The 27,042-nt window shown below is 42.5% G+C and overlaps 1 protein-coding gene across 4 annotated transcripts in view; it reads right to left on the reverse strand.

Annotated features, from left to right (window-relative positions):
• GLIS3 (GLIS family zinc finger 3) overlaps positions 1–27,042 on the reverse strand; it is a 180,395-nt gene that overhangs the window by 122,364 nt on the left and 30,989 nt on the right. For all 4 annotated transcript variants that reach the window (XM_053370470.1, XM_053370468.1, XM_053370469.1 and 1 more), the window contains 2 exons: positions 3,582–3,789; positions 775–1,888 (listed from right to left, as the gene is read on the reverse strand). In XM_053370470.1, coding sequence (XP_053226445.1) covers positions 775–1,888; positions 3,582–3,712 — 1,245 coding nt within the window. In that variant the 5' untranslated portion in view covers positions 3,713–3,789. The remainder of the gene's footprint in view (positions 1–774; positions 1,889–3,581; positions 3,790–27,042) is intronic.

The following is a 27,042-nucleotide window of genomic DNA, read 5'->3' on the forward strand; positions in this document are numbered from 1 at the left end:
CCGGTGCGGCTGGCCCCCCTGCACCCCCCACGCTACACCACTGTTTCACTCCCCTTCAGGAGTCTCAAAGCGGCTCACAATCGCCTTTCCCTTCCTCACCCACAACAAACACTCTGTGAGGTGAGTGGGGCTGAGAGACTTCAGAGAAGTGTGACTGGCCCAAGGTCACCCAGCAGCTGCATGTGGAGGAGCGGAGACACAAACCCGGTTCCCCAGATTACGAGACTACCGCTCAAACCACTACACCACACTGGGAAAGGAGATATGAATTAACAGCTAAAAAAGGTTCAGATGTAGAAAAGCACTAAAATAAGCAAACGAGGGATTAGTTCTAACTGCATTGAAGTATCTGAAGCTCGAATAAGTTCAAAAAGAAGAAGAGAGGAGAGAATGCGGGAGAATGCATTCTTTGCTTGCAGAAGACTTACAGGCTGGTCTTCCAGCATCTCCAGGCAGGCCTGGCTGATACCCCATCTGAAGCTGAAGTGCCACTGCTAGTCAGCATAGACAATGCTAAACTAGATGGACCAATGAGCTGACTTGGTATAATGCATCTTCCTCTGTTCCTGTTTGTGCCTCTGCATGCATTTGAAAAGTCTATTCATTCACTTAGTTTTTAATTCATTAATATCAACAAAGCTTGCATTCTGTTTCTATTTTTTCAGAACAAGCTGTACTAGCCAATAAGGGGGGAGGAACCTAGCACAGTGTTAAAAATTGCTATATTTCATATACAGCAAACCAGTGTGTCTATCTAACATGTTTTAGACTTACCGTACATTTGTTTGGCTTTTCTCCTGAATGCACTCTCATGTGAATCAGTAGTTTGTAACGCGCATTAAATGGCTTGTATCTCCGAGGGCACCCAGCCCAAAAACAAGTGAAATCCTCTCCTTTCCTCTGGTCTATGTGATTTTTTTCTATGTGCCGCACAAGATCTTCCTGCTGGTCATAAGTAGCACTGCAGTCTATCCAGCAACAGCAGTGCTTGCCATTAAACTCATCCAGTTCGCCTTCTTCATCTAAGAGAGGGCCTTGCACAGATGCTGCTAAGGAAATCTGGTGGGGATGGTTTATAAGGTCATGCTGATGTGCATGGTATGGGGGAGGTGGACCATGTGATGGAGGAAGAACAAGGGGAGCCACTGGAGAAATAGGTGGCATGTCCACTGTGTTCCCAGAAAAACCATTGGCACGCCTACTTTTAAAAATGCCCACAGATTGGCTATCTAGCAGAGATATTCCTTGTTGAACCACCATGTTGTTAGTGACTGCTGGCTGCAGGCTGTTTTGTTCCAACTGTTGCATGCGCTGGTCTTCAGTGTTCTCACTTTCACCGTAACTTGGAAGGGCAACATTGCCATTAGCAACAAGAAGTCTTTTTTGAGGATTTGGAATAGAGCAAGTCTGAGGAATACAACTTCCCCTTATTCCCAAGAAGTGTCCATAGACCTCAGGCTGAGGGGAGATGTTTGCTGGAGATGCCCTTGAGCCATTGATGTAAGCAACAAGAGAAGTAGGGGATGTGCGGATGATTGTATTGAAGTCAATCCCGATTCCATCAGACAAAGGAGACAGGGAGAGGGCCCTCTTTTTGGCTGAATGAGACCTGGTTGAAGAATAGTGAGGACTAGGATAAGGAGAACAATTATTTTCCACACCAAACAAGTAAGATGGTAATGAGCTAGAGACATTGTTGGACATGGACATTCCAGATGTAACACTTGTGATGTCCCCAAGGTCCGTGCCATTTGGGGAGCCTTGGCTGGAAGGAAGAGAAGGAAAAATCCTGTAGCCATGAAGCCATTCTTGCTTGACACTCTGGATTGATGGACTTTCAGACAGACTCAGGGTTGTGGAGGCCAAAGATTCTCGGGACAGAAGGGATCTGCAGTGGAGAAAAGAGGGAGAGGGAATGCAAACAATTACTTAAATTTTAGCTCTTGGTAGTTCTATGAAGCAGCTGGCATATTCAGAGCTCAGCTGCTTATTTTTGACAATTAAAATCACCTTCTCAAAACTGATCTTTGCTTTTGCATATTCAAAATCTGAACACCAAGTTACTACACATAGTATGTCTATTAGTAAGCAATGGGTGGTGTCCAATACTGCATGAGTGCAAATATTTGCACAAGAAGAATTGCCCCATATCCTTACTGCAGTCCCTCGTGCTCTCTGTGCCCTTCACAAATTTCCTCCAGGGGCCATGGTGTTCTCAGGAAAGGCCTGAGAGAGGTGTCAGGGGCTGCAGCTACATTGGAGAATCAAGGGAAACTCAGGTAGAGACAACCTGAGGCTCAGGCTGCATTGAATACCACCTACTGACTATTGTGGTGACAGTTGCTTTGGCAGCCCCCATCAGGGTCTCGAGAGTGAGTGCAACCCACTAACTGACCAAGAGACTAACCAGGGCTAATTGCAGCTGCGTGTAAAATTCATTTCCTTTTTTTTTTAAAAAAATACTTTTTTATTCAAAATTAAAACAAAACATATTATCCAGAAACATATCATCCTTATTTCCCCCCTTTTTTCCTCCCTCCCCCTCCAGAGCCCACCCACCCCCGACTTCCCTCAGTTCCAGTCTTTGATTTCTCTAAAAATGCTGTTTTCTGCATGTTACACAGTTCTATAGATCCTCAAATTATTAGCCGATTATTATCAATAAAAGGTTTGTGAACGTTTATTCAAAACCAGCCAAGGAGTCCAGTAAAATTCATTTCCAACCTTGTTAAGCAGTGGCCACTGCAAGCCCAAGGGGGGGACTCAGATTGTTTTCCTCCACCCAAGGGAAGGAAGGAAAGGGAACAAGCAGGTTGGTGGACCACATGAGATGGAGTGACCCCTGAGATCTTGCAAGATGCTCTCCCCTCTCCCAGGCCTTGGCAGCTGCCGCACCATCCCACCAGTCGGCTAGACAGCACCTACAAGCTCACCACCAAAAGAGAGCCGCAACTACCTGTGACTGTTCTAGATAGTCGACATTTGTTAGCCAAAGTTTACTTACATAGCACATGTTACAGCATACTTTTCTTAGGGCATTACTGCATAACTTCTACAACCTGTGATTAATCTCAAAGGAATAATATTGAACTACAATACCTAGGTAAAGGAACCCCTGACCATTAGGTCCGGTCGTGGCCGACTCTGGGGTTGTGGCGCTCATCTCGCTTTACTGGCCGAGGGAGCCGGCGTACAGCTTCAGGGTCATGTGGCCAGCAGGACTAAGCTGCTTCTGGCGAACCAGAGCAGCGCACGGAAACGCCGTTTACCTTCCCGCCAGAGCGGTACCTATTTATCTACTTGCACTTTGATGTGCTTTCGAACTTCTAGGTTGGCAGAAGCAGGGACCGAACAACAGGAGCTCACCCCGTCGCAGGGATTCGAACCACCAACCTTCTGATGGGCAAGTCCTAGGCTCTGTGGTTTAACCCACAGCGCCACCCGCGTCCCTTACAATACCTAGACTGCAGCTTTCATTCTAAATTACAACTGTGCACAAAAGGGATAACTCTAAAGTGAGTGGTAAAATATTTTTCTGACTTTATAGAGATGAAAACATTCCTATAGAATAAAATGAAGACCTTGTATCAGATGGAGGTATATTCGAGTTGGTAGCATTCACAGCCCTCTGTAAGCTAGGGCTGATTTGGTTGCATGCTGTTGAGACCTTTTGGGCAGGAGGAGATAGAAGTCCCAGTCGCTGAACCATCATTGGACTGCTGGTGACGATTAATTTGTTGCAGCTACTTTTTCCGATTGACTTGCACCGAGTCCCAAAGGCAGGACCCCCTGAAAATGAAGAAGTTGTACAAATTTTAACTTACATTTTCCACATTAAAAAAGTCTAATGAATCTATAGTATTATACATATAAAGCATGTGCAAAGAACTGAGAAAAAGGCTGATGGTGGAATGTACTGTAAGAGTCTGATTTTAAAGACAGGGGAATAAAGCAAAGTGAATCACGAATCAAGCCATATATTATTTGACAAGTTTATAGAATGACTGTTTGGTCTGATCAATTTCACAAATCCCAAATTTCTATGTTTTTCTAATCATGTTCCTTTAAGGATTTGTTTTAATGAAATGATCTGAGAGTTACAAATCCAAATATTACAATTTATGACTGAAACAAAAAAGAAATTGTTCACAAAATCATATGTGTGTGTGTGTGTGTGTGTGTGTGTGTGTGTGTGTCTTCAAAGCTAAAGAACAAAGTCCGCATCTCTAATAATTGCAACCAGGTCATGTGTGAAGATACAGTTCCTGAATATCACCTGTTGACAAACCAATGATCTCAGAGATTAAAGTTCAATCACACTATTCACACAATAAATTTACATGCACAATGTAAAGGACTTGCTATTATCTTCATAAGGAAAACTCAAACTTGATAGTAAATTACAAAAACAGTCAACCACAATTGCCCCATACTTAAGGATTCACACTAAAATCCTTACCATCATCCAGTCTACTTAGTGTTCTAATTTGTGCAACCTGAATGGATCAATGCCCAAGGTGTATAATGGCAAATAGATTACAAGCGCTGGCACCTTTCAAATTTCCCTTTTAACCCAAATCTAGCAAGCGAATAGCAGTAATTTCCCAGCAAACTGCTTTAATATGATATACTTTCCTGCCAAATGTTTCACAGTAAAAACTAGGGAAATATTTTTAAAGTTCCATTCACAGTGAACAACAGATTGCAATTCTGAGAGACCACAGTGACACCATTGGACCTTTTTCAACAAATCTTTAAAAGAGTTTATCCATAAAAGGTGGCTTGTAACACAACAGTAAATATAAACTTCTACTGCTAAAGTACTTTCCCATCAACACCGTGTGTTTTCTATGCTGAGGAAAATATGCCTCGCCATCACAGGTGGTGTTGTTGTTGTTGACAACTACAAAAAACACATCAGCTTTGTCTAGACTACATTTGGGTGCATTTCTTTCTATCTCAACCCACCACATTGCCGTGTCCTTTGAGGCAAGTTGGGAAGTTGAAGGAGCAGAGCTTTTCTCCTGCAATGCCAACTGACCATCCTGTGAATTTCCTTCCTGCAGAGACTTCAGGGCATCTCCTGTCAATCTTTCGGAAGGGCAATGAAGACCTTTTTATTCTGCAGTACATTTGGAGATTGCGGGACATGGGTGGCACTGTGGGTTAAACCACGGAGCCTAGGACTTGCCGATCAGAAGGTTGCGGTTCGAATCCCCGCAATGGGGTGAGCTCCCGTTGCTCGGTCCCTGCTCCTGCCAACCTAGCAGTTCGAAAGCATGTCAAAGTGCAAGTAGATAAATAGGTACCACTCTGGTGGGAAGGTAAACAGCGTTTCCATGTGCTGCTCTGGTTTGCCAGAAGCGGCTTAGTCATGCTGGCCACATGACCCGGAAGCTGTACGCTGGCTCTCTCGGCCAATAAAGTGAGATGAACGCCACAAACCCAGAGTCGGTTACGACTGGGCCTAATGGTCAGGGGTCCCTTCACCTTTACCTTTACCTTTACATTTGGAGATGGGGTACTGGTAGTTTTTATGTTTATGTTTATTACTTTGTGTGTGGCTAGTAATAATAATAATAATTTATTATTTATATCCCACCCATCTGGCTGGGCTTCCCCAGCCACTCTGGGCGGCTTCCAAAAAAATATTAAAATACAGCAATGCATCAAACATTAAAAGCTTCCCTAAACAGGGCTGCCTTCAGATGTCTTCTAAAAGTCTGGTAGTTGTTGTTCTCTTTGACATCGGGTGGGAGGGCGTTCCACAGGGCAGGCGCCACCACTGAGAAGGCCCTCTGCCTGGTTCCCCGTAACTTCACTTCTCACAATGAGGGAACCACCAGAAGGCCCTTGGCACTGGACCTCAGTGTCCGGGCAGAATGATGGGGGTGGAGATGCTCCTTCAGGTTTACTGGACTGAGGCCATTTAGGGCTTTCAAGGTCAGCACCAACACTTTGAATTGTGCTCGGAAACGTACTGGGAGCCAGTGTAGGTCTTTCAAGAATGGTGTGATGTGGTCTCGGTGGCCGCTCCCAGTCACCAGTCTAGCTGCCACATTCTGGATTAGTTGTAGTTTCCGGGTCACCTTCAAAGGTAGCTAGGCTGCTTTCGTATTTTTAGTCTTAATATTATTTTGCACGTATACTGTGAATTAGCTAGATAACTCTAACAGAGAAGTATATGAAGCTATTAAATTTATAATTAAATACACACAATTGCCACGTCAGGTGTGAAGCCGACCTAAAAGCAGTCCTATAAAGTGAGATTTTTTTAAAAAAAATAATGCTCTATTAAAGCTTTGTCATAAAACAATAAGATAAAATAAACTAATCTAAATAAAAACAAAAACAGAGAGAGAGAGAAGAAAACAGCAAAATAAAGAAAAAGATAAAAGGAAAGGAAAGGAATAAAGTGAGATAATTGTGAAAGATAATGGAGAAAGAGATAGGGAAAGCAGCACAAAAACTTAAGAAAATTTCCAAAATCCATATTAGCACAGTATATTTGTTATGGCATAAGAAACATATTGCCCTAACAAAGATTTTAGAGAGAGGAAAAGTGAGAGACGACAGAAAAGAATTATTCTCTCTGCCTGCTTAATCACTTGTACCTAGAAGTATGTAAAAGAGGTAGTGTTCAGAATACAGGGAAAAGAAAACGATGCTGTGTTTTTCTGAAGCTTGTGAAAACCAGAAAGCATGACTGAATAGCAGGGCTGGAGTTATCCTCCTGGTAGCAACACCTGTTTATTTTTAAAAGGAAATTAAAAAGAAATAAAAAGATATGCTCTAAAATAAGAAATTACTTGAATAGTCAGCGCCATAAAACATGAACAACTTTAACTTTTGCCAACTCTGGCAGAAGTTGTAGGAGATAATTGCCATTTGATATTATTCTGTAGTTTTGAAAATTTAAATATGCTGTGTTCAAAAGGAAAGAAAAATAAAACTTGGAGGGATCTGAAAAGAAAAGACTAGTTTTACCATATAAATTTGTTTAGTTTTTAAAAACAAAACAAAACGGATAAACTTGAAAAGAACAACTTTATCACAGAATCTTGGCAAATACAAATAGAGATTTTCCTGCATGACAGAACAGTGCCACTTACATATTATCTACAAATGTTTAATAAAAGCAACATTCATTTAACCTCAATTCAAAACATTTAGCCAATGACAGAAGGGTTTTAGGTTTCTTTTAGAGGTTCTGACAGCATCACAGTGTCTAACTGTTCGAGCTGAATATTTGAAACCATATAATTAGACCATTTCTACCTGATTAAACATAAGCTCATTGTGAGTTAAATGGCCAAACATCAGAAATGTTAGCCATCAGAGAACTTTTAACATAGGCACGTAACACCCACAATTTGGATGTGTGATCTTGCAATCCCTGCATCCACATGAAGTTTAAAAGCACTACATAGCATACATAAATAATATTGTATTGTATTGTATTGAACTTTATTACGGCCAGTGGCCCATCACACGACAGTTTCCCATACCAACATAATGTACTTAAACCTCCAAATTTAAAACCGCCAAAACTTACAAAAAACAGACAAGAACCAAAGCAAAACAAAAACAAAAGACCAACATCATACATTACAATAAATTTGTAACATAAACATCGTCCTCTACTCATAAATTAGTAGAAGACATCAATGGTGATATCACCTAATTACATCCTAAAACATAGATCATAGTTTAGAGGGATTATCCGAGCCGCACAGGAGTCCATTTCTCTTCTTTAGGGATAGAACGCTGATCAAGAATCTGGCAACCATGAGTGATCTTAGGGGGTCATCATCATTTAATAGATATCTCAGTTTGGCTTCATTTGTATCATCGGCAATTCCCTTTAGATATTGAGCAAGAAACTTGCTCCTGGCCGATGAGTGAAATGCACAATCAAAAATTATGTGATGCAACGATTCCGGTGCCCCACAATTACAATCACATAAGAGCGAAAATAATATTGAGAAGAACAATATTTCTAATAGCGGGTCCACATCAGAATTAATGCACACCTGTGCAAATTTTAAATCTCTCTCTCTCTCTCTCTCTCTCTCTCTCTCTCTCTCTCTCTCTCTCTCTCTCACACACACACACACACACACACACACACACACACACAACCTTATACACATTTTACAGGAGCACAAACACTACTAAAGGTAGGAATACCTTGATGGGATGTGGATTTTTCACATACAAAATAATGGTACATGGACTAAGACCCTTTTAAATGCATGTCAACCACATGGAACTTAACTGCAGATAAGTATTTTCCAGTAGTTTGCGCATGGCCACCACCAATTTGAATTAGCACTCAACAATTCATCTTTTTTGGTGGGGGGAGCCTAGAATCTCCAGCAGAAGCAATGGATGTAATCTAGAAGAGAGAAGTGTTCCGCATCACATTTAAAGCAATGAAATGCACTGTGCAATTCAATAATAAATCATCTGATTCTAAGGACTCACCACATCAGTGGCAGTCATGCAAAGGCTAATGCTGGTGTAATGAATTCATTATCCTATGCACTCACATCAGCAAGGTAGAAAGCACAAGAGATGAGACACAATGTAGGAACATTGACAGATACTCACATACACCTTGGCAACTCTGCCAAAATCCACCAGTCAAGGCAATGTGCACTGACACGCATAAAAGGCATTGTCAGTGCACAGACCAACACACAGCTATAGCACGAATACCATCATGATACAATTTTACCCAGTTCACACAATCTGCCCGGAAACGCTCAAGAGGCCTCCAAAGCTAGCAGAGGTGAGGGCTACAACAAACAGCCTTCTCCATCACGTCCAGCTCCATATCTGATGTGCATTTTCTATTCCCTCCCTTTTCCATTTCATGCAGCCCAATTCCTCAGTTGAGAACCACAGCAGTACCAAGGATATCCAGGAGTTTATTGAACCATTGAGTGGAAGTATGTGTCAATGATGTTGGGAAAGATGGAGGGCACAAGGAGAAGGGGACGACAGAGGATAAGATGGTTGGACAGTGTTCTCAAAGCTACCAGCATGAGTTTGACCAAACTGCGGGAGGCAGTGGAAGAGAGGAGTGCCTGGCGTGCTCTGGTCCATGGGGTCACAAAGAGTTGGACACGACTAAACGACTAAATAACTTATGTTTAGGGAAGCTTTTAATGCTGTATTACAGTATTTTAATATTTTTTTGGAAGCCGCCCAGAGTGGCTGGGGAAGCCCAGCCAGATGGGCGGGGTATAAATAAATAATAATAATAATAATAATAATAATAATAATAATAATAATAATAAATTATTATTATTATTATTATTATTATTATTATTTCACTATTGGTTTCATTCAGTTTCTCATTTTTCCAGTCTGAAGTTCAGTTCGCTGCATATTCACATAAGGGTTTTTTAAAAGTCATTGCAAAAACTCACCAACATTTCAGTGCAAATTTCTCTTAATACACACAATTTTCTATGCAATTTTGCCTAATTATATGTTTTTACAAAGCAATTCCTCCAGATAGTGTATTTTCAAATGTCATCTTCACTAATATATGCACATTTCACCCAAGTTTATGCATTTTTTTGTAGACATTATTTAACTGGAAAACTGCATTGCAAAATTCAGATAAGTGCAAATTTCAAAGCATGGTTGTGTTTCAATTCATGTATTGTTTCAGAAAGTGATACTTAGGCACCTGTAAACTGGATCAAATTTCTCCCCCCATCCCTAGTGCAGACCCATCACTTCTCAGTACTCAAATGGCAGGACTCTCAGTTTTGATGCAGTGTTGTGGCACAAAGTCCCTTCAGTGCCCCATCATGAAGGCAGCTGGGGTAAGTGACAAGCAAGGTGGGAGATTGTCCTGTCTCTCAATGTTTATTGCCGCAGACAGCACTGACAACTTATACTAAACAACATGACGCAACATATTGAATAGCTGTGAAGTGAGTTCTGACAGCATCACAGAACAATCAGTGGGCGTGAGTGGCAGGCAATATTTCTTGTTCTCACAAAAAAAAACTGCACGACAGACACCAGAACAACAGGTGCAGTTTTCATCATCACTGCATCTCCATGCTGTCTATGGCTGCCTTTGTTATAGCCATGTATGCCATGATCTCTGGAAAGGTGCAGGAGCCTTGCAAGGGGTGGCCCCATAGTGGAACAGCTGGCACCATCCAGTGCAATGAAGAAAAGGCAAGGGCAGCCTTGTCCCCAGCACCTGCCTACTTCTGCTATTAAAAAGCTGCACATTGCACAATTAAATGAGAGGTCCCTAGCTTCTCATGAGATACCCAGCTTTCTCACTGTTAGGACATGTCAACACCACCATGTCAACAAGGCTGCTGGTCACTTTACTGCTCAGCTGCAACAAAGCATGATCAGGCAACTCTTAGAAGGCACCTCATGGACCGCCAAGCCCAAAGTCGACTGCTTCACTTCTTCCATTGTCCTCAGCGGTGGGCAGACAGCATGCAGGGGAGTCATGCTGGTTGGCAGTGCTTGAGGGACAGAGGCCTAATCCTGGTCAGGCTGCACAGGCAAAGCACCCTCCATAGGAAAACTAGGGAGGCGGGTCACCAGGGTGAGGTTGATTATGGCTCAGACCAGGACTCTTGAACATTCTCCTGACTTTGGAGATTAGCCAGGCTTATATCATAGCAGCTGGTCTTATAGGCATTCTAGACCTGAAACATTTGCTAGTGCTTTAAAAGTAGTAACCCTAAACAGGACTTTGAATTAGCCAGGATCCAGAGTGAAAGGTTCACTCCCATGCTTCAGATAACTAGCTCCTGTCTAAAGCCTTGCAGGTGAATTCTGTTTCTATGGAGGATTCCTGGAAGAGGGTGCTATAGTAATCCTCGCCATGGGAACTGTCTGTTGCAGCTGCTGTCCCCTTATAAAAATAATAATAATAATTTATTATTTATACCCCGCCCATCTGGCTGGGTTTCCCCAGCCACTCTGGGTGGCTTCCAACCAAATATTAAAATACAGCAATATATCAAACATTAAAAGCTGCCCTAAACAGGGCTGCCTTCAGATGTCTTCTAAAAGTCTGGTAGTTGTTCTTCTCTTTGACATCTGGTGGGAGGGTGTTCCACAGGGCGGGTGCCACTACCGAGAAGGCCCTCTGCCTGGTTTCCTGTAACTTGGCTTCTCACAGCGAGGGAACTGCCAGAAGGCCCTCAGCGCTGGACCTTAGTATCCGGGCAGAATGATGGAGGTGGATACGCTCCTTCAGGTATACTGGGCCGAGGCCGTTTAGGACTTTAAAGGGGAGGTGCATCATGGGGGAGAAACTGAGGCTGGCCTTCAGCACAAAAGTAACTACCATGATTGCAAGAACTACTATGGAAAGCCTTTGCCCCTGTAGTTCTCAACAGATTACAGTTACTCACTGACAGGGTCTATCCTGAGTCACAATGTGGCTTTAGAGCTCAGAGGTCAACGGTCAGCATGATTTTCTCACTGTGTCAGCGAAAAGTGCCCTTCACAGTGCTCAACTAAAAAGGATGCCCATTTATGCTCCAGAAGGTGATCGTGCCCTTCCACAAAACAGAACCCAGAACCACTAAGAACCTCAGCTCACTCCTTTTGAGGATGTGTGGCTCCAAGGACTTGTAGCTCAACTGAAGGCAAAGGAGAACAACAGGGAGAAGAATATCCTGAAGAGAGATGGAGCATGAGCACAGCCCTGTTTCACACGGAAGGCATCCAAGGGACCCATCACACTGGATGGTGCCATGCATGTTTTGACACAGTGAGAAAATCATGCTGACCGTTGACCTCTGAGCTCTAAAGCCACATTGTGACTCAGGATAGACCCTGTCAGTGAGTAACTGTAATCTGTTGGCCTACAGGAGAATCCTAGAATTAGCCAATCACGTGCGACCCATTGTGTAAATAATGTATATAAAGCAGATATTTTGGGGAAACTTTCATTCCTCACTACTATGAGCTGAATAAAGAACATGAAATCCACACTCGACTCCGAGTATATTTCAGCTATCATGCTCTGGACACTGAGACTGCATAAATGACACACACCTCTTTTCACTTGCTCTGCCTTATATATATATATATTCCTGATAGGTGTACCTTGATTGGCTACCGTGTGGAACAGGAATCTGTCTCCACTGTGGGTGTAGGAAGGAAATTGGACAGTAACCTGAGGCTCTCCCTTGACTTCAACGGGACTGTGTCAACTTTTGCACCAATGTTTTTAAAACTATGTCTGTATCAGTGCAGCAGTTGCCAACATGAACTCACATGCACTCAGAGGCCTTCCTTTGCACCCACAAACAGCCTCCTCAAGGAGTCCATGGTGGCAAAAAAAAAAAATGACTTACACTCAGTGGCGCACTGTGAGGGGGCAGGGGGGCCATGACCCTGGGCCCAAATTTCTGAGGAGCTGCAACCAGGTTGAGGCTAGTTTACAAGGAGAGACTCTCTTGATTAGATGCTGGCCAGCAAAGGGATTGACCGCTTGCCCTGCCCTGGGCTGCAGCAATCTATGCTACACCTCTGCCTATACTACCGCCACCAGGGGAAGGGCCATCTCTGGGGTGGCAAATAGATGCAACTGCCCTGGACACCACACTTTAGGGAGCCCTGCACATGGCGCTGGTGGCCACAGTCAGCAACCCTGATGCCTGGTTGGCCCTGCTAGCCTTCACCCCATTCACATGGGTTTCCACCTCCTCCCTTTCTAGAGCCACAGAACGGGCAGGCGGCAAGCTAGCACTGCTGCTGCCAAAGCACTGCAGTGGGGAGGAAAATGTAGGCTGTAGGAGAGAGGCCACTGCCAATAACAGAGGAGTAAAACAACAAGCAGTAGGAAGCTGGAGGGGGGAGGCTGCCCCCTCCATCACTATCATCATCAAGAGAAGAAGTGGCAGAGGAAGGCAATGGCGGGCCCACACAGCCTGATTTCTCCTGGGCCCCACACAGCCCTAGGGACTGGCCTGGCCTTGTGGACAGCATTGACAGCCAGCTACACAAGGGTGGTGCTGTGGGTTAAACCACAAAGCCTAGGACTTGCCGATCAGAAGGTCGGTGGTTTGACTCCCCGTGACGGGGTGAACTCCCGTTGCTCTGTCCCAGCTCCTGCCAACCTAGCAGTTCGAAAGCATGTCAAAGTGCAAGTAGATAAATAGGTACCGCTCCAGCAGGAAGGTATACGGCGTTTCCGTGTGCTGCTCTGGTTCGCCAGAAGCGGCTTAGTCATGCTGGCCACATGACCCGGAAGCTGTACGCCGGCTCCCTCGGCCAATAAAGTGAGATGAGTGCTGCAACCCCAGAGTCGGTCACGACTGGACCTAATGGTCAGGGGTCCCTTTACCTTTGCACAACATTCTGGAGAGTGATACTTCCAGGCCACGAACAGTGTTTTCCCCAGAAGTGGCAGTGCTGGCAGAAGCATCTCATGTCATTCACTCCTTTCTTGCATTTTGCTTCTCATGCGCATGGAGAAAAGGAAACATGGGGAAATTCCTTTGTGGACTTGCCCTAGGAAGGGGCTCCTAGAGATTTGTTCAGCCTGAAACTAATGGGGCTGTCTTCCTGATAAGTATTCCCAGGACTGCAATCTAAGCTGGCAAGGAATATTTTCATCTTTCTAACATTTAAAAAAAATGTGTTGGCTGACATGGTTTTATCTCAGCCACACCAGAGCCATTCAGGTGCCACCTTTATGACGTCAATGAGAATACACTGTGAGAGCCTGCAAAATGGAGTATCGGAAACAAGCAGTGTTTCATTTCAAATTGATGTGCTACATATAAATTAAAACTGTCTTTTGTCAATAATTAGGCATTAATAATTAACAAATGCAAACAGCAAAAATACTTGGAGGAAATGTTTTAATCTGTCCAGTTCCTCATTCCTCAGCCTGCCTATTTTGCTGTTTCTCCTCAGTAGCTAGTTAATATCTAAGCCCCTGTTGTGTTTTACACGCAACCAAATTCCACAATGATCGTCAAAAGAATGTGGCTTTCATACAGATTTTTATTTTCTTCACTGCTGCAACCTAAGTAATTTGATTCTTATTAAATTTTACCCCTCACAAATAAGTTCATATCTCTCACAAATTAGTAAATCCTTTGCCTTCAAAGTTGCTTTCTCATATCCAGTAATGGAACCAATTACACAATATGCCACTTCTCAAAACTGTGGAAGAGGTGTTATTATGGGCCTGTGTGATTATGTGCTGTTTAAAATGGGACCAAGTGGTACAAGAGGATCAGATTGACAAGGCCTTTAAAAATATGACATGTTTTTAACTGTTCCAATCATTCCAATTTGAATACTCAGCAACACACAAACTAATGGCCTTGATCCGGTGAAAGGTACTTGTGGCAATACTTCTGCTGGTTGTAATTAAGGGTACTTTCAGCTTGCTACTATTTTTTGGTGGAATTCAGTCATGTACTGAGAAATTCATACAGTGCAAGTAAAGTTGAGTTGATGATGTTGCACAACAAGCCCATTCCCAACCATTCCAAAAGCAGACTTTTGGTAATAAGGAAAGTGGACATGCAATAGAAATTGCAGGATTAACTTGCTTGATGTAACATATACATCAACATAACGTTGTTGTTGTTTAGTCGTGTCTGACTCTTCGTGACCCCATGGACCAGAGCACGCCAGGCACTCCTGTCTTCCACTGCCTCCCGCAGTTTGGTCAGACTCATGTTGGTAGCTTCGAGAACACTGTCCAACCATCTCGTCCTCTGTCGTCCCCTTCTCCTTGTGCCCTCCATCTTTCCCAACATCAGGGTCTTTTCCAGGGAGTCTTCTCTTCTCACGAGGTGGCCAAAGCATTGGAGTCTCAGCTTCAGGATCTGTCCTTCCAGTGAGCACTCAGGGCTGATTTCCTTCAGAATGGAGAGGTTTGATCTTCTTGCAGTCCATGGGACTCTCAAGAGTCTCATACAAACAAATATGAATGAATGGGCAATAAATATCCAACAACGCCTAATCTCCCTACAATCCCTGCAAACAGCTGAGAGGCAGAGATGTGAGAGGGCATCAGAGGAGCAGCGACGCGGACTTATAAAAAATATTGGGGGGGCCCGGGAAAGCTCATGAATAATAAATAAGCTCATGAATATGCAAATAAAGTGGCGCCGCCTCCTCGTGAGCGAATAGGGGAGAGCGTGCTGCGCCTATTAATCAGCTCCAAAGGAAATTGGGTGGAGCTTTTGCTCGGGAGGGAGGGCAGGAGGCATGCAGCCCGCCCCCCCTGTGCATTTTGGGCTGGGGGAGGGGCGGCGATGGCGCTCTGCTGGAGGGGCGCCGGAGATTATTGGGGGGGCGGAGCCCCCCCAAACGAATTTTTGAGGGGGCTCGGGCCCCCTCAAGCCCCATGGAGTCGGCGCCTATGCAGAGGAGGGAGGGAAGGGAAGAGAGACAGAGGCCAGTGTTGCCAGCGGTGCATCATTCAAGGCACCCCATCATTCAAGGCACCCCAGGGTGCCATGGCACACTGGTTGAAAACCACTGCATCCTTGAGAGTGACAGCAAGCATACAGACAAAGGTCATCCAGTTGACGTTGTGTATATAAGCTTTCAAAAAGCTTCTGTTGAAGTACCTCATCAATGACTTCTGCAGCCATAGAATATGGTAAGCCCTCTTATGTATCAGTAACTGGTTAAAGAACAGGAAGCAGAACTAAATGGACAATTCTCCCAAATGGAGGATGTATAAGTGGAGTCGCCCCAAAGATTGGCACTGGGACATGTATTTTGTAGTTTGATTATATAATAATAAAAAATAATACCCAGCCTTTCCCCCTGACAGGGACTCAAAAGCAGCTTATAATTAAAATAGAAACAGCTAAAAACATAGGGGAAAGCAATCATTAAAAAACAATTGAACACACACACACACAAGTCATTAGGTGTGAGCAGCAAGGAAGCCAAGTTTGCTAATGATACCACATTGTTCAGGGTGGTTAAAACAAAAGGGGGTTGCTGGAAGTTCAAAGCATGAATGGGCAGTAAAACAGCAAGTGCATTTCAATGTAAGCAAGTAGAAAGGTAGACTCGCCAACCCCACGAGGCGGAGGTGTTGTCAGCCCCCTCAATATTCCTTAGCAGGAGGATCAGCCCCCTCTCAATATTGAATGGGGCGGAGGAGGCTGAGCCAAATGCGTCAAAGTATCAAAGGCAGGCTCCTCGTGAGCATGAGAGAGGAGGAGCCATGGCCACTGGAACATAGCTGTCAACTTACAGATTTGAAAATAAGGGACCAGCAGCCTCGAAAATAAGGGACCAGCAGCCAAAATAAAGGATTTTGCTTAGTTTATACAGAAATCTGCCACTGATGGAGCCATGCTGCTTTTGCTGCGACTGACTGTGTTTTGCAGGGGGTTGGACTAGCAGATCCTAAGGGTCTACAACTCCGACCAAAGAAGAGTGGCAGACAAAACGGATGAACGACGTCGAGATGGCAAAGCTTACAGGCAGAATTAGAAACCAGGAAGAGGACCTCTTTAATAAAGAATGGGGAAAGTTTATAATTTAGTTGAAAAGCTATTGTAAAGAGTTACATACATTGGTAGGATTGACAGAAAACTTGTAGTAAAAATTTGAACTATGGATGGACAAATGATTTATAAAAATGGAGTTATGAAAGGGATGCAGAGGGGGAAATCACTACATTAAGATGCTGCACTGGTTGGAGGGTATGTTAAGCAGCACATCAGGGCTGCCATTGTCCTGGCGCGAGGAGTTCCATTGGCCCTTCCCCGCCCGAGAGAGAGGGAGGGAGGGAGGGAGGGAGGGAGAGAGACTCTCACCCACACCGCCCCCGAGCCTGGTATGAGGTGGTTGCGTATTCTTTATGTCTGCATACGTTAAATCATAAAAAATACCCTAAGTGCTGGCAAAAGTACTTTTCTGTACATATTAAATTCATGTGGTAAACTTCCCCATTGTGCTCTGCAAAGGGAATTCCTGAATATGTAGAAGGTTTGCTTGTAGAGCTGAATATTCCAGGACCTTTTCTTCATTGCAATGCAATGTTCCAGGTTCTACAATCACTGTGGAAATTACTATATACAGTAGATGCATTTATACACTTCAAAATAAAACTATGGCAGAAGAAATTGCCTCAAACCCTGAGCTGAGCAGTGAGTATGACCTAGTGTTTGCTTTGGTTTTTTGAATATTGGCAGGACAGTATATCAGTACACTTCTGAGAATCTAAGCTGCCTCCCAGCAGGAGTTTCAAGTCCTGCTCAAGCTTAGGAGGAGCCAGTACCAGCAGCTAGAGCCAGACTAAAATTTGATGGTGACCAATAGATTCCTAAGGGCAATAAGTCTCATATGATTCACTTCCTCTGGTCAGTCATATATGGGTTACAGTGTCTGATGGCTCATTCCTTTGGTCTGGGAGAGGCAGGATTTATATTATTAATTTATTTTTTGGTATGGGAAGTGGTATGCTCATAAAGTAACCAGTGATCCTCAGTGCGTCATCTCTTGCAAAAGGCAGTTTCCTTTGAATTTTGCTTTCCAGGGCATTCATAGCCAGTTAGACAGCATTAATTTCCAAGGCCTATTTGCAGTTCAGTGCCATGAAGTAATCAGGCATACGCTTTCAGCAATGCCTATAAGAGACTGGCGAAGCAGCACAAAGAACAATGTCTCTCTTCACGTGGAACTAGGCTAAGAAATTATCCAGCACTGACCAGCGCAAACAATTCTGTGCAGGTAATTAAGTTGGCTGGTTCAAAGCAGGCAGTAATGAGATCACCTCCTTCTATGGAAATACTGTTTAGTTGCTGAGTTTAGTTAAATGCAAACACCGAAACTAGGTAAGAATGCCTTGGGAGCAGGGAATACCCCATATAACAAAACTAAAGGCAAACTTTACTTCCCCTTATGATATATTTGTTCTATGTTTTACTTGCATTATCAACATGCCATTAATGGAAACTCTTTCCTGAAAAATTGTTTTGGGTTTTTAACAGATATTTTGCATAAGGAAGAAGTTATTGGCTAACTACACTTGCTTGTTAATATTTAACATGAGCAGGGGGAATGTTCTTCTTTTTTTAACTTTCTTTAGCTTTCTCTAGCATTACAGCATCTATGAGTAGATCATAATTAATTAGTTCAGTATAAGGAGATAAAGCAAGTTATATATGTATGTATGTATTCAGATTAATAGAAAATAAGTCTAAGAATATATAAACAAAGTTAATTCCTGACAAGTAAAAATAACAGATTCCTGTTACACTATACAAAGTAACAAGTGTGTTGTCACGTAAGTTTGCACCACGATAAAATTGTTAGAGTGCAATTCTAACCATGTCTACTCAAAAGTAAGTCATATTGAATTCAGTGGGTTACTCCCAGGTAAGTAGAGATAGGACTATAGCCTTAGTCTTTAGGTGCAACAACAACGACAAAATTCATCCACAAAATATATACCCACATTAAGAGCCCTAGATTCCATTTATCGACACAATGTTCTGGGAATGTTACAAACTTTCGTGAGCTTTTAAATACAAAACTAGAAAACATCAAAGTGGGCGAGGGGCCATTGAATCCCCATTGAGTTCAAATGAGGCTTATTCCCAGACAAATGTGCATATTATATTACTTAAGAGTTCAATGTAATGATAAAGTTTAACTGAATATCCAAATGTATTGTTGTTAATTAATTATAAAATAGAGCTGCCTGGCTTCCTCCTTGTTGTGCTTCTGCTAGCAGGTGAAGACGGTTTCATTCCAACAGGCTTTTGGTAACTGACTCTTTTAAGGCAAAGGACTTTTAATAGTGCAGTTTTTAATATCTGTAATAATAATAATAATAATAATAATAATAATAATAATAATAATAATAATTTATTATTTATACCCCGCCCATCTGGCTGGGCCTCCCCAGCCACTCTGGGCGGCTTCCATAGAAACCAAAAATACAGTAAAATATCACACGTTAAAAACTTCCCTGAACAGGGCTGCCTTAAGATGTCTGTATTTTAACATATCTCTTTTCATATTGCTATACAGTGGTACCTCGAGTTACATACGCTTCAGGTTACATACGCTTCAGGTTACAGACTCTGCTAACCCAGAAATATTGCTTCAGGTTAAGAACTTTGCTTCAGGATGAGAACAGAAATTGTGCTCCAGCGGCGCGGCAGCAGCAGGAGGCCCCATTAGCTAAAGTGGTGCTTCAGGTTAAGAACAGTTTCAGGTTAAGTATGGACCTCCGGAATGAATTAAGTACGTACCCGAGGTACCACTGTAATTCTGTTATAGTTTAATTCTGTTTTAAGTATTATCATCTTTTGCATGTTTTTAGCTTTCTGTGGTTCATCTGTGTTGTTTTAATTTTTGCAAGCTGCTTTGAGTCCTGATTCTGGGGAACATTGTTTATTTATATCCCGCTTTTATAAAACCTGCTACTTTAACATTAGGCAAGGTGCCTATAAGCAAATAGATCTAATTGTGCAAATCTGTTCTACAGCTTGCATGGCAGGCAGTAAACTCAAAGCCATATCCAGAAGGCACTGAAACCTGTCATTGTGTTTCTTATTCCTAAACTGATCTGGATACACAAGCATGGCAAATGCATGAAGAGCAGCACAGGAATAAATGAGAGACGAGGGAAAAATCAAAATATAACAAGAAGGGGAGGATATGACAAAGGGAAATTTATTATTATTATTATTGGGCAATTTGGGAGAGGTAATTAAACAGGAAAATACTATCCAAGACTTCGAGGTAAACCAGGGTTTACAAAGTCACGTTTGAATAGATCCTGTGAATATTTTTAGTACATACTTTATCTTATTTTAAAGTGATGGAAAGTTACTTTGTACTTATGAACAGCAAGCTAAATGATGGATTACTGGTAAATATTCTACAAAAAGAACATGTTGGCCTGTTATAATATTTCACCTCCCACAAACCCTCCCTGGCAATATCACCCACCTTACATTGCACATCTCTGCTCGTCTTCAGATAAGCGATGCATTCTTCACATATCACACAAAATTCCTCAGTTTTGCCATTAATCTTATAAGACACACATATGAAGCAATTATTGGTGCCAGCATTCTAATGGGTCACAATAATTTTTCCACATTGCAAAATTCATAGCTGGCACAACCAAGGGCAGTTGACCTAAATGTTTTTCCAAGATCCCAATTTACTAAAGCACTAAAATAAAATCATGCCAGTCCACTTAGTCATTTGTACTGGAGTGCATTTCTGTATGCCATACTATTGCCAGTTTAAGGTCCTGCATGCAGTCAGTGTTTGCAGTTCAAGAATCTCAGCTTTCATGTCATCTTTAAATGAAATGTCTAAGTCTTATGCCTGCTGAAATACACTTGAAAGTGTGTGGAAGGACAGCTGTCAAAGGAACTTCATGTGTAATAATAATAATAATAACAACAACAACAACAATAATTTATTATTTACACCCCGCCCATCTGGCTAGGTTTCCCCAGCCACTCCGGTAGGCTTCCAGAAAAATATTAAAATACTGTAATACATCAAACATTAAAAGCTTCCCTGAACAGGGCTGCCTTCAGATGTCTTCTAAAAGTCTGGTAGTTGTTGTTCTCTTTGACATCTGGTGGGAGGGCGTTCCACAGGGTGGGTGCCACTACCAAGAAGGCCCTCTGCCTGGTTCCCTGTAACTTGGCTTCTCGCAGTGAGGGAACCGCCAGAAGGCCCTCGGAGCTGGACCTCAGTGTCCAGGAAGAACGATGGAGGTGGAGACACTCCTTCAGGTATGCTGGACCGAGGCCGTTTAGGGCTTTAAAGGTCAGCACCAACACTTTGAATTGTGCTCGGAAACGTACTGGGAGCCAATGTAGGTATTCAATCATGCATCTTATAGTTGTGGGAATAAGGCTTTCTCAGCCAGTGCTGTGCAGAGATGCAGCTGTTATCTCAGCAGAGCATGGACTGTGGAACTTCCTTCCACAGGAGGCTAAGCTGGCCCTCTCTCTGCTTTCCTTTTGCTGACAGGCAACTACTTCTTTGTTTAGACAGGCCTTTGGCCACTCCTTGGCTGCTGTGCCAGGGTCTTCTCATGGTGGGTGTTGTATATTTTCTTCCCCTCTTGTGTTTTAAAATGGTTTTAAGTTATTCTGATTCAGTGTTTTTAATATGGTCGTTCAATTGCTTTTTAGCATTTATAACTGATAGTGCTTTAAAAATACACCTATTTGAAATTGTATTTTGAAGCAGCATGTCTTGTTTGGATACGGGTTTGGATAAAATTAGAAAAAGAAGAAGAGTTAGAATTAGAAGGACATGACAATAGATTTGGCTGGAACTCATATTTATGGTATGGGAAAGGGAAAATACATAAAGGTTTTTCAAACCATATAATAAGAAAGTCATTAATAAGAGTGTGGGGAAAATATAAAAATCTATTAGAGTGGAAAACACCATGGTGACTGTCACCCACTGAAGCATTTTCATTTGTTGACCAAAAAAGTAAGCTGGTTGGCATATAGAGAGTTAGTAACAGAAGAAGAAGGTAAAGTCAAATTAAAAGAGTATGATGAGCTGAAAGACCATTTACAAAGTTGATTACACCATAGGCAATTAAATGAAATTTTTAAGGAAGACAATAAAAAGGGGTTTAGTTATACAATCTCCAGATTTAAAAAAGCAATAGTGGAAGAGAATGTTAAATTGTTTAAAAAAGCATATACAGTAGTATCTTATTAGAGTGGGAAACTAAAGATGAAGAGGTTAAATCAGTTATGATTAAATGGGCTTAGGATGTGGGACACAACATCCAACTTGAAAGTTGGGGGAAATTATAGAAAGTTGATATAAAATTCACAGGTTGCATACTATTAAGAGAGAATTACATGAAAATGATGTATAGATAGTATATCACACCAGGGAAAATGGCAAAGATGTTTAGGAAAGAAAGTAACAGATGTTGGAGATGTAAGGAAAAGGAAGGAACATTTTATCATATGTGGTGGGATTGCAAATGCATTAAAAATATTGGGAAATGATATACTCTGAATTGAAAAAAATGTTTAAAATGAATTTTGTCAAACACCCTGAAGCCTTTTTGTTAGGTATCTCAAATCAAGAGCTACCAAAAGAAAAATGGACATTATTTATGTATGCTACAACAGAGGCAAGAATCTTGATTGCACAATATTGGAAGATGGAAGAAATACCATCAAAGGAACAATGGCAAGAAAAGCTGATGAACTATGCAGAATTGGCTAAGCTAACAGACAAACTATGAGAGAAGGACAAAAAGGACTTCAAAAGAGTCTGGGAACCATTTACAGTTTATTTGCAGAAACAACAGAATGGACTGGATTCACTGGCAGAATTTGAAAAAACTTTCACAACTTCATTTGAGTAACAGGTATTTTAGAGAAATAATAAGGGATTTTATTTTTCTGCAGAGAAAGCAGGATACGATAAATAAAACTAAATAACTCAGCAGAGGGGGAGTTGAGGGAAGTCCAGAGGAGGGGAGGGAGAATAATTGTAAATAACACAATGAATGAGATTTGTATCATTAATTGTTATAAAATTTAATAAATATTTTATAAAAAAAATACACCTATCTGTTTGTGATTCATGTTGTAAGCTACCTTGGCTCCTACACTCTGAGAAAGTTGGGATATAAATAAAAAAATAAAATAAAATAAAATAAAATAAAATAAAATAACACATGCTCATAACTGGAGACAGGTAGTAAAACCCAGGATGAAAATCTGTTGTTCAGCCAGTCAAAAAAGGCAGACATGCCATTGTAAAGCTTCCAGCTCAAGCTGTTGAAATATTGCCAGTGTTTCACAAAGGAATGCCACTGATTATCCTAGAAACAGACACAATACATAAATGGTTATTCCAGCATTTGCCAGACCCATCAATGGCCGGGTTCTCATGACATTTTAAGTTATGGTTTATAAACCATGGTTTAGTTCATCATAGTTAAAACTAAACTGATCATCTGAACCTGGCCCCACAGCTCAACTATGGTTTATTAATTGTGATTAATGGGTGCACTTTAACAAAGGTCTGAGAAAGGCCAATGTGTTTACTACATACCTGAGGCTGAGCCCAAGTGGAGCTGGAACATTCATAGCCACTGTATGAGTTGTGATCTCTGTGATCTCCCATTTGAAAATGTGAAAACATGGCCAATGGGCGAGGCCTTCGTAGTTGGGGGAAACTACATTCCCCAATAAGGGACGCGGGTGGCACTGTGGACTTGCCGATCAGAAGGTCGGCGGTTCGAATCCCCACGACGGGGTGAGCTCCCATTGCTCAGTCCCTGCTCCTGCCAACCTAGCAGTTCGAAAGCATGTCAAAGTGCAAGTAGATATAGGGAAGGTAAACAGCGTTTCCGTGCACTGCTCTGGTTCGCCAGAAGCGGCTTAGTCATGCTGGCCACATGACCCGGAAGCTGTATGCCGGCTCCCTCGGCCAATAAAGTGAGATGAGCACCGCAACCCCAGAGTCGGCCACCACTGGACCTAATGGTCAGGGGTCCCTTTACCTTTACCTTTAAGCCATTGCTAAGTGGAAGCTCACAAATGTCAGATACAGGACTTTGATTAGGCTAGTTTCAGCTCTGAATGGTCCTACTCTGAATCGTGCACTCTCAGCTGCCATTCCAGTTTGGTTTGACAGTTCTACCCTCTTCTTCAGGAAAAAATGAGAAAAAGAAGGAGGGAATGACATGCAACATATGGACGACTCAGAAGCCCATGTTGGACACAGCGCTCACCTAAGCAGTGGGTGAAACTAATGTAGGGCTGCCATATGTCTGGGGAAATCTGGAGATGGTGCAGTGCGAACGCACCACTTACCTGCCTTTCTTCTGATCAAGTCACCACTGGAGGTGGCAGTGAGATCCGTGTGGTGCAAAAGGCATGTGTGCAGCAGTTACCGTATTTTTCGCTCTATAGGACGCACCGGACCATAGGACGCACCTTGTTTTAGAGGGTGAGAACAAGGGGGGGGAAATCTTCCCCTCTCTGCGCAGCACCCCTTCAGCGAAGTGGCAGGAGAAATGGAGCCCCTTCCATTTCTCCTCCCGCTTAGCTGAAGGGGCGCTGCGCAGCTCTCCCACTCCCACATTGCCTTCGTCTTCAGTGAAGGCAACCCGAAGCCTTTAGGCGGCTAACCTTGAAGCCAGGAGAGTCTTGCTCTCCTGGCTTCAGCAAAAGGAACCCGAAGCCTCCGGAGCGCGGCGGGAGATTCTGCCGCACTCCGGAGGCTTCAGGCGGCTATCAGTGCGCACCGACCCCTCTCGCTCTCCAGGCTTCAGTGAAAGCAACGCGTGGGAGTGCTCCCACTGTGCTTCGGAGGCTTTGCGTTGCTATCGCTGAAGCCAAGGAGCCTGCATTCGCTCCATAAGACGCACACACATTTCCCCTTAATTTTTGGAGGGGAAAATGTGCGTCTTATAGAGAGAAAAATACAGTACTTGGTTGGAGGGAGCCTCTCCCTAGGCATGCGGTGTACTAGGCCAACAAAGCCCTTTAATCCACTTTAACAGTGCAAACCTAAACTGACAGTATGTTCTTGAATCCCTCCCGCAAAATACTGTCAGCCTGGAGGCACCCAAGTCCAACAGTAGATCACCACTGTTCTTAAGCAGCAAATATCTGCAATCAAATTAAAATAGCCCTTAAACCTTGCTACTAGAAAGGGGAAGGTTGCATGCCACAACATCAAAAGAATTAGAGGAAACTGTGCCTCGTGTAAATAGAAATGCAAATAGCTAGAGGTGACAAGAAGCTCCCTGTCATGCTTTGCTTCCCAAATCAAATGCATTACAAAAGGATCCTAAATTAAAACCTGATGTGCTTGAGTTAAATATGCCATCCAGGCTTGCCAGAATTATAAATGGAGATTTTCTTTTCTATCCCAACATTAAGGGGGGAAAGATTTAACACTGTCTTTCTGAAAAGCTTACATGAGAATTTTATCCTGGGTGTCAATTTAATCAGGCAGAAATAATAAGTATACAGCCCACATAACATATTTATTCTGAAAGCCTTTATGTTCAGTTAATTAGTTTAGCTATTGCTTCCATGGTTCATTTGAGAGCTTCATGCTTAATTAAATATCAATACATTTCCTTGCCTTAAAAAAACTTTACAGAAAAAATAAACTGTTTCTTCAAGTGATAATCTTGTTAACTGTTATATACATTTCAAGCGTGCATATTGGGAACTTTCAAAGATGAGTTTTCTATAGCAGCTCGAGCTTGAAACTGTATGCAAAAAAAAGACTTGGAAAAAGGAATATTTTCTCAATGGAAATAAGGTGCTTTTCACATTTGGTTTTCTTAGATTTAAATAATCTTAAAATACTTCTGTATTAAGAGAGCAGAGTTCTTAGGTCATACTTATGCAGAGACAACTTGGCATCCTAATCTGCAGCGTTTGTTTTGGTAAATTTACCAGCCTGAAATGCAACCCAGTGTTTTGTGCTTCCAGGCTCATGAGGAAATCTATGTACAACTGTAGAACATGGTTCCAGTGCTTTGGCACATCTCAGCACTAGAGAAGTTGGGTTGTTATTTTTCATCTAAAAGGCTGTTCTGAGAGTATTTTACTTGCAGTAGCAGAAATGAGCTATTTGTACTCCTGCAATTATGGAGCTCTGGTCAGTTCTAATGAAGAAGGGCTGACCTGCCATATAATAATAAAAATTCTATCTAATTTCTACTTCCCAAATCCATATGCAAACTGAAACGCAGCTACGCTTAGGAAATTGCATGTCTCCCAAATTTGTGATGCAGTCCTCCAACCAAAAACTGCATATGAAAAAAGCAAATATTAGGAAAATGCGCACCTAAAAATGTTTATTGGTGGAAATAAGAAAAATGTGTTATATTTGTGGAAATTGCTTGGGGGAAATGCATATACTAGGCAACATTGCGTAGGAAAATGTGTATATTAGGAGAAAGGAATTCAAATTTTGGTGTGGATTTTTTGTTTTTAATCACAATGTGAAAATGTGATGAACTAAATTTAAACTTGGGAAAAATTGGGTGGTGAGAGAAACCAAAACTGACAAATGCATCCATCCCAAAGACAATATTACATCTTCACAGGTGTTCTACATGATACCTCTTAGCATTTGTCAAAGGAGGTTATCAGCAGATCCTCCAGCTGGCCTGTGGCTGCTTTGCTATACCAGTGGAGAAGCAGGCAGCAGGCTGTAGCACCAAGTTTTAAAATGTGAGTTATTCGCTGTTACAACAGCAATATCGTTCTGTATGATCTGATGAGCTGCTGTACCGATATTCCATACTAAATGACAGGAATGAGCCAACCTCTGGAGGGTGTCTTATGCAAGACCCATTGACCTTTTCTCTCTCACACAAATCCATGCACACGTGGCTACACACTACATTTTGTAGAGTTTACAGAAACAAAAACACAATGCTTTAAAGGGGTAAAATATATACATTCCTATGGTATCATTTAGGTAGGATAAAGTGGCTGCTAAGTCATTGCTTAAGGGATGCGGGTGGCGCTGTGGGTTAAACCACAGAGCCTAGGACTTGCCGATCTGAAGATTGGCGGTTCAAATCCCCGTGACGGGGTGAGCTCCCGTTGCTCGGTCCCTGCTCCTGCCAACCTAGCAGTTCGAAAGCACATCAAAGTGCAAGTAGACAAATAGGTACCGCTCCGGCAGGAAGGTAAACGGCATTTCTGTGCGCTGCTCTGGTTTGCCAGAAGCGGCTTAGTCATGCTGGCCACATGACCCGGAAGCTGTACGCCGGCTCCCTCGGCCAATAAAGCGAGATGAGCGCCGCAACCCCAGAGTCGGTCACGACTGGACCTAATGGTCAGGGGTCCCTTTACCTTTACCTTTAAGTCATTGCTAAGTGTCTGCTAAGCACATTCCACACTTTATTGTATGTTGTGGTTGCGGACACGGATGGAGTGTTTAGAGTGGGAAGATGCAGAAAAGAGTTTATGAGTAATTCATAATTTTTGGCTAAATTTTCTTTGTACTTGCTCCTATTGGAGCTGAAGTTGCTTAACT

This window comes from Podarcis raffonei, chromosome 17 (assembly GCF_027172205.1).
Source record: "Podarcis raffonei isolate rPodRaf1 chromosome 17, rPodRaf1.pri, whole genome shotgun sequence".
Classification (NCBI taxonomy): Eukaryota; Metazoa; Chordata; class Lepidosauria; order Squamata; family Lacertidae; genus Podarcis; species Podarcis raffonei.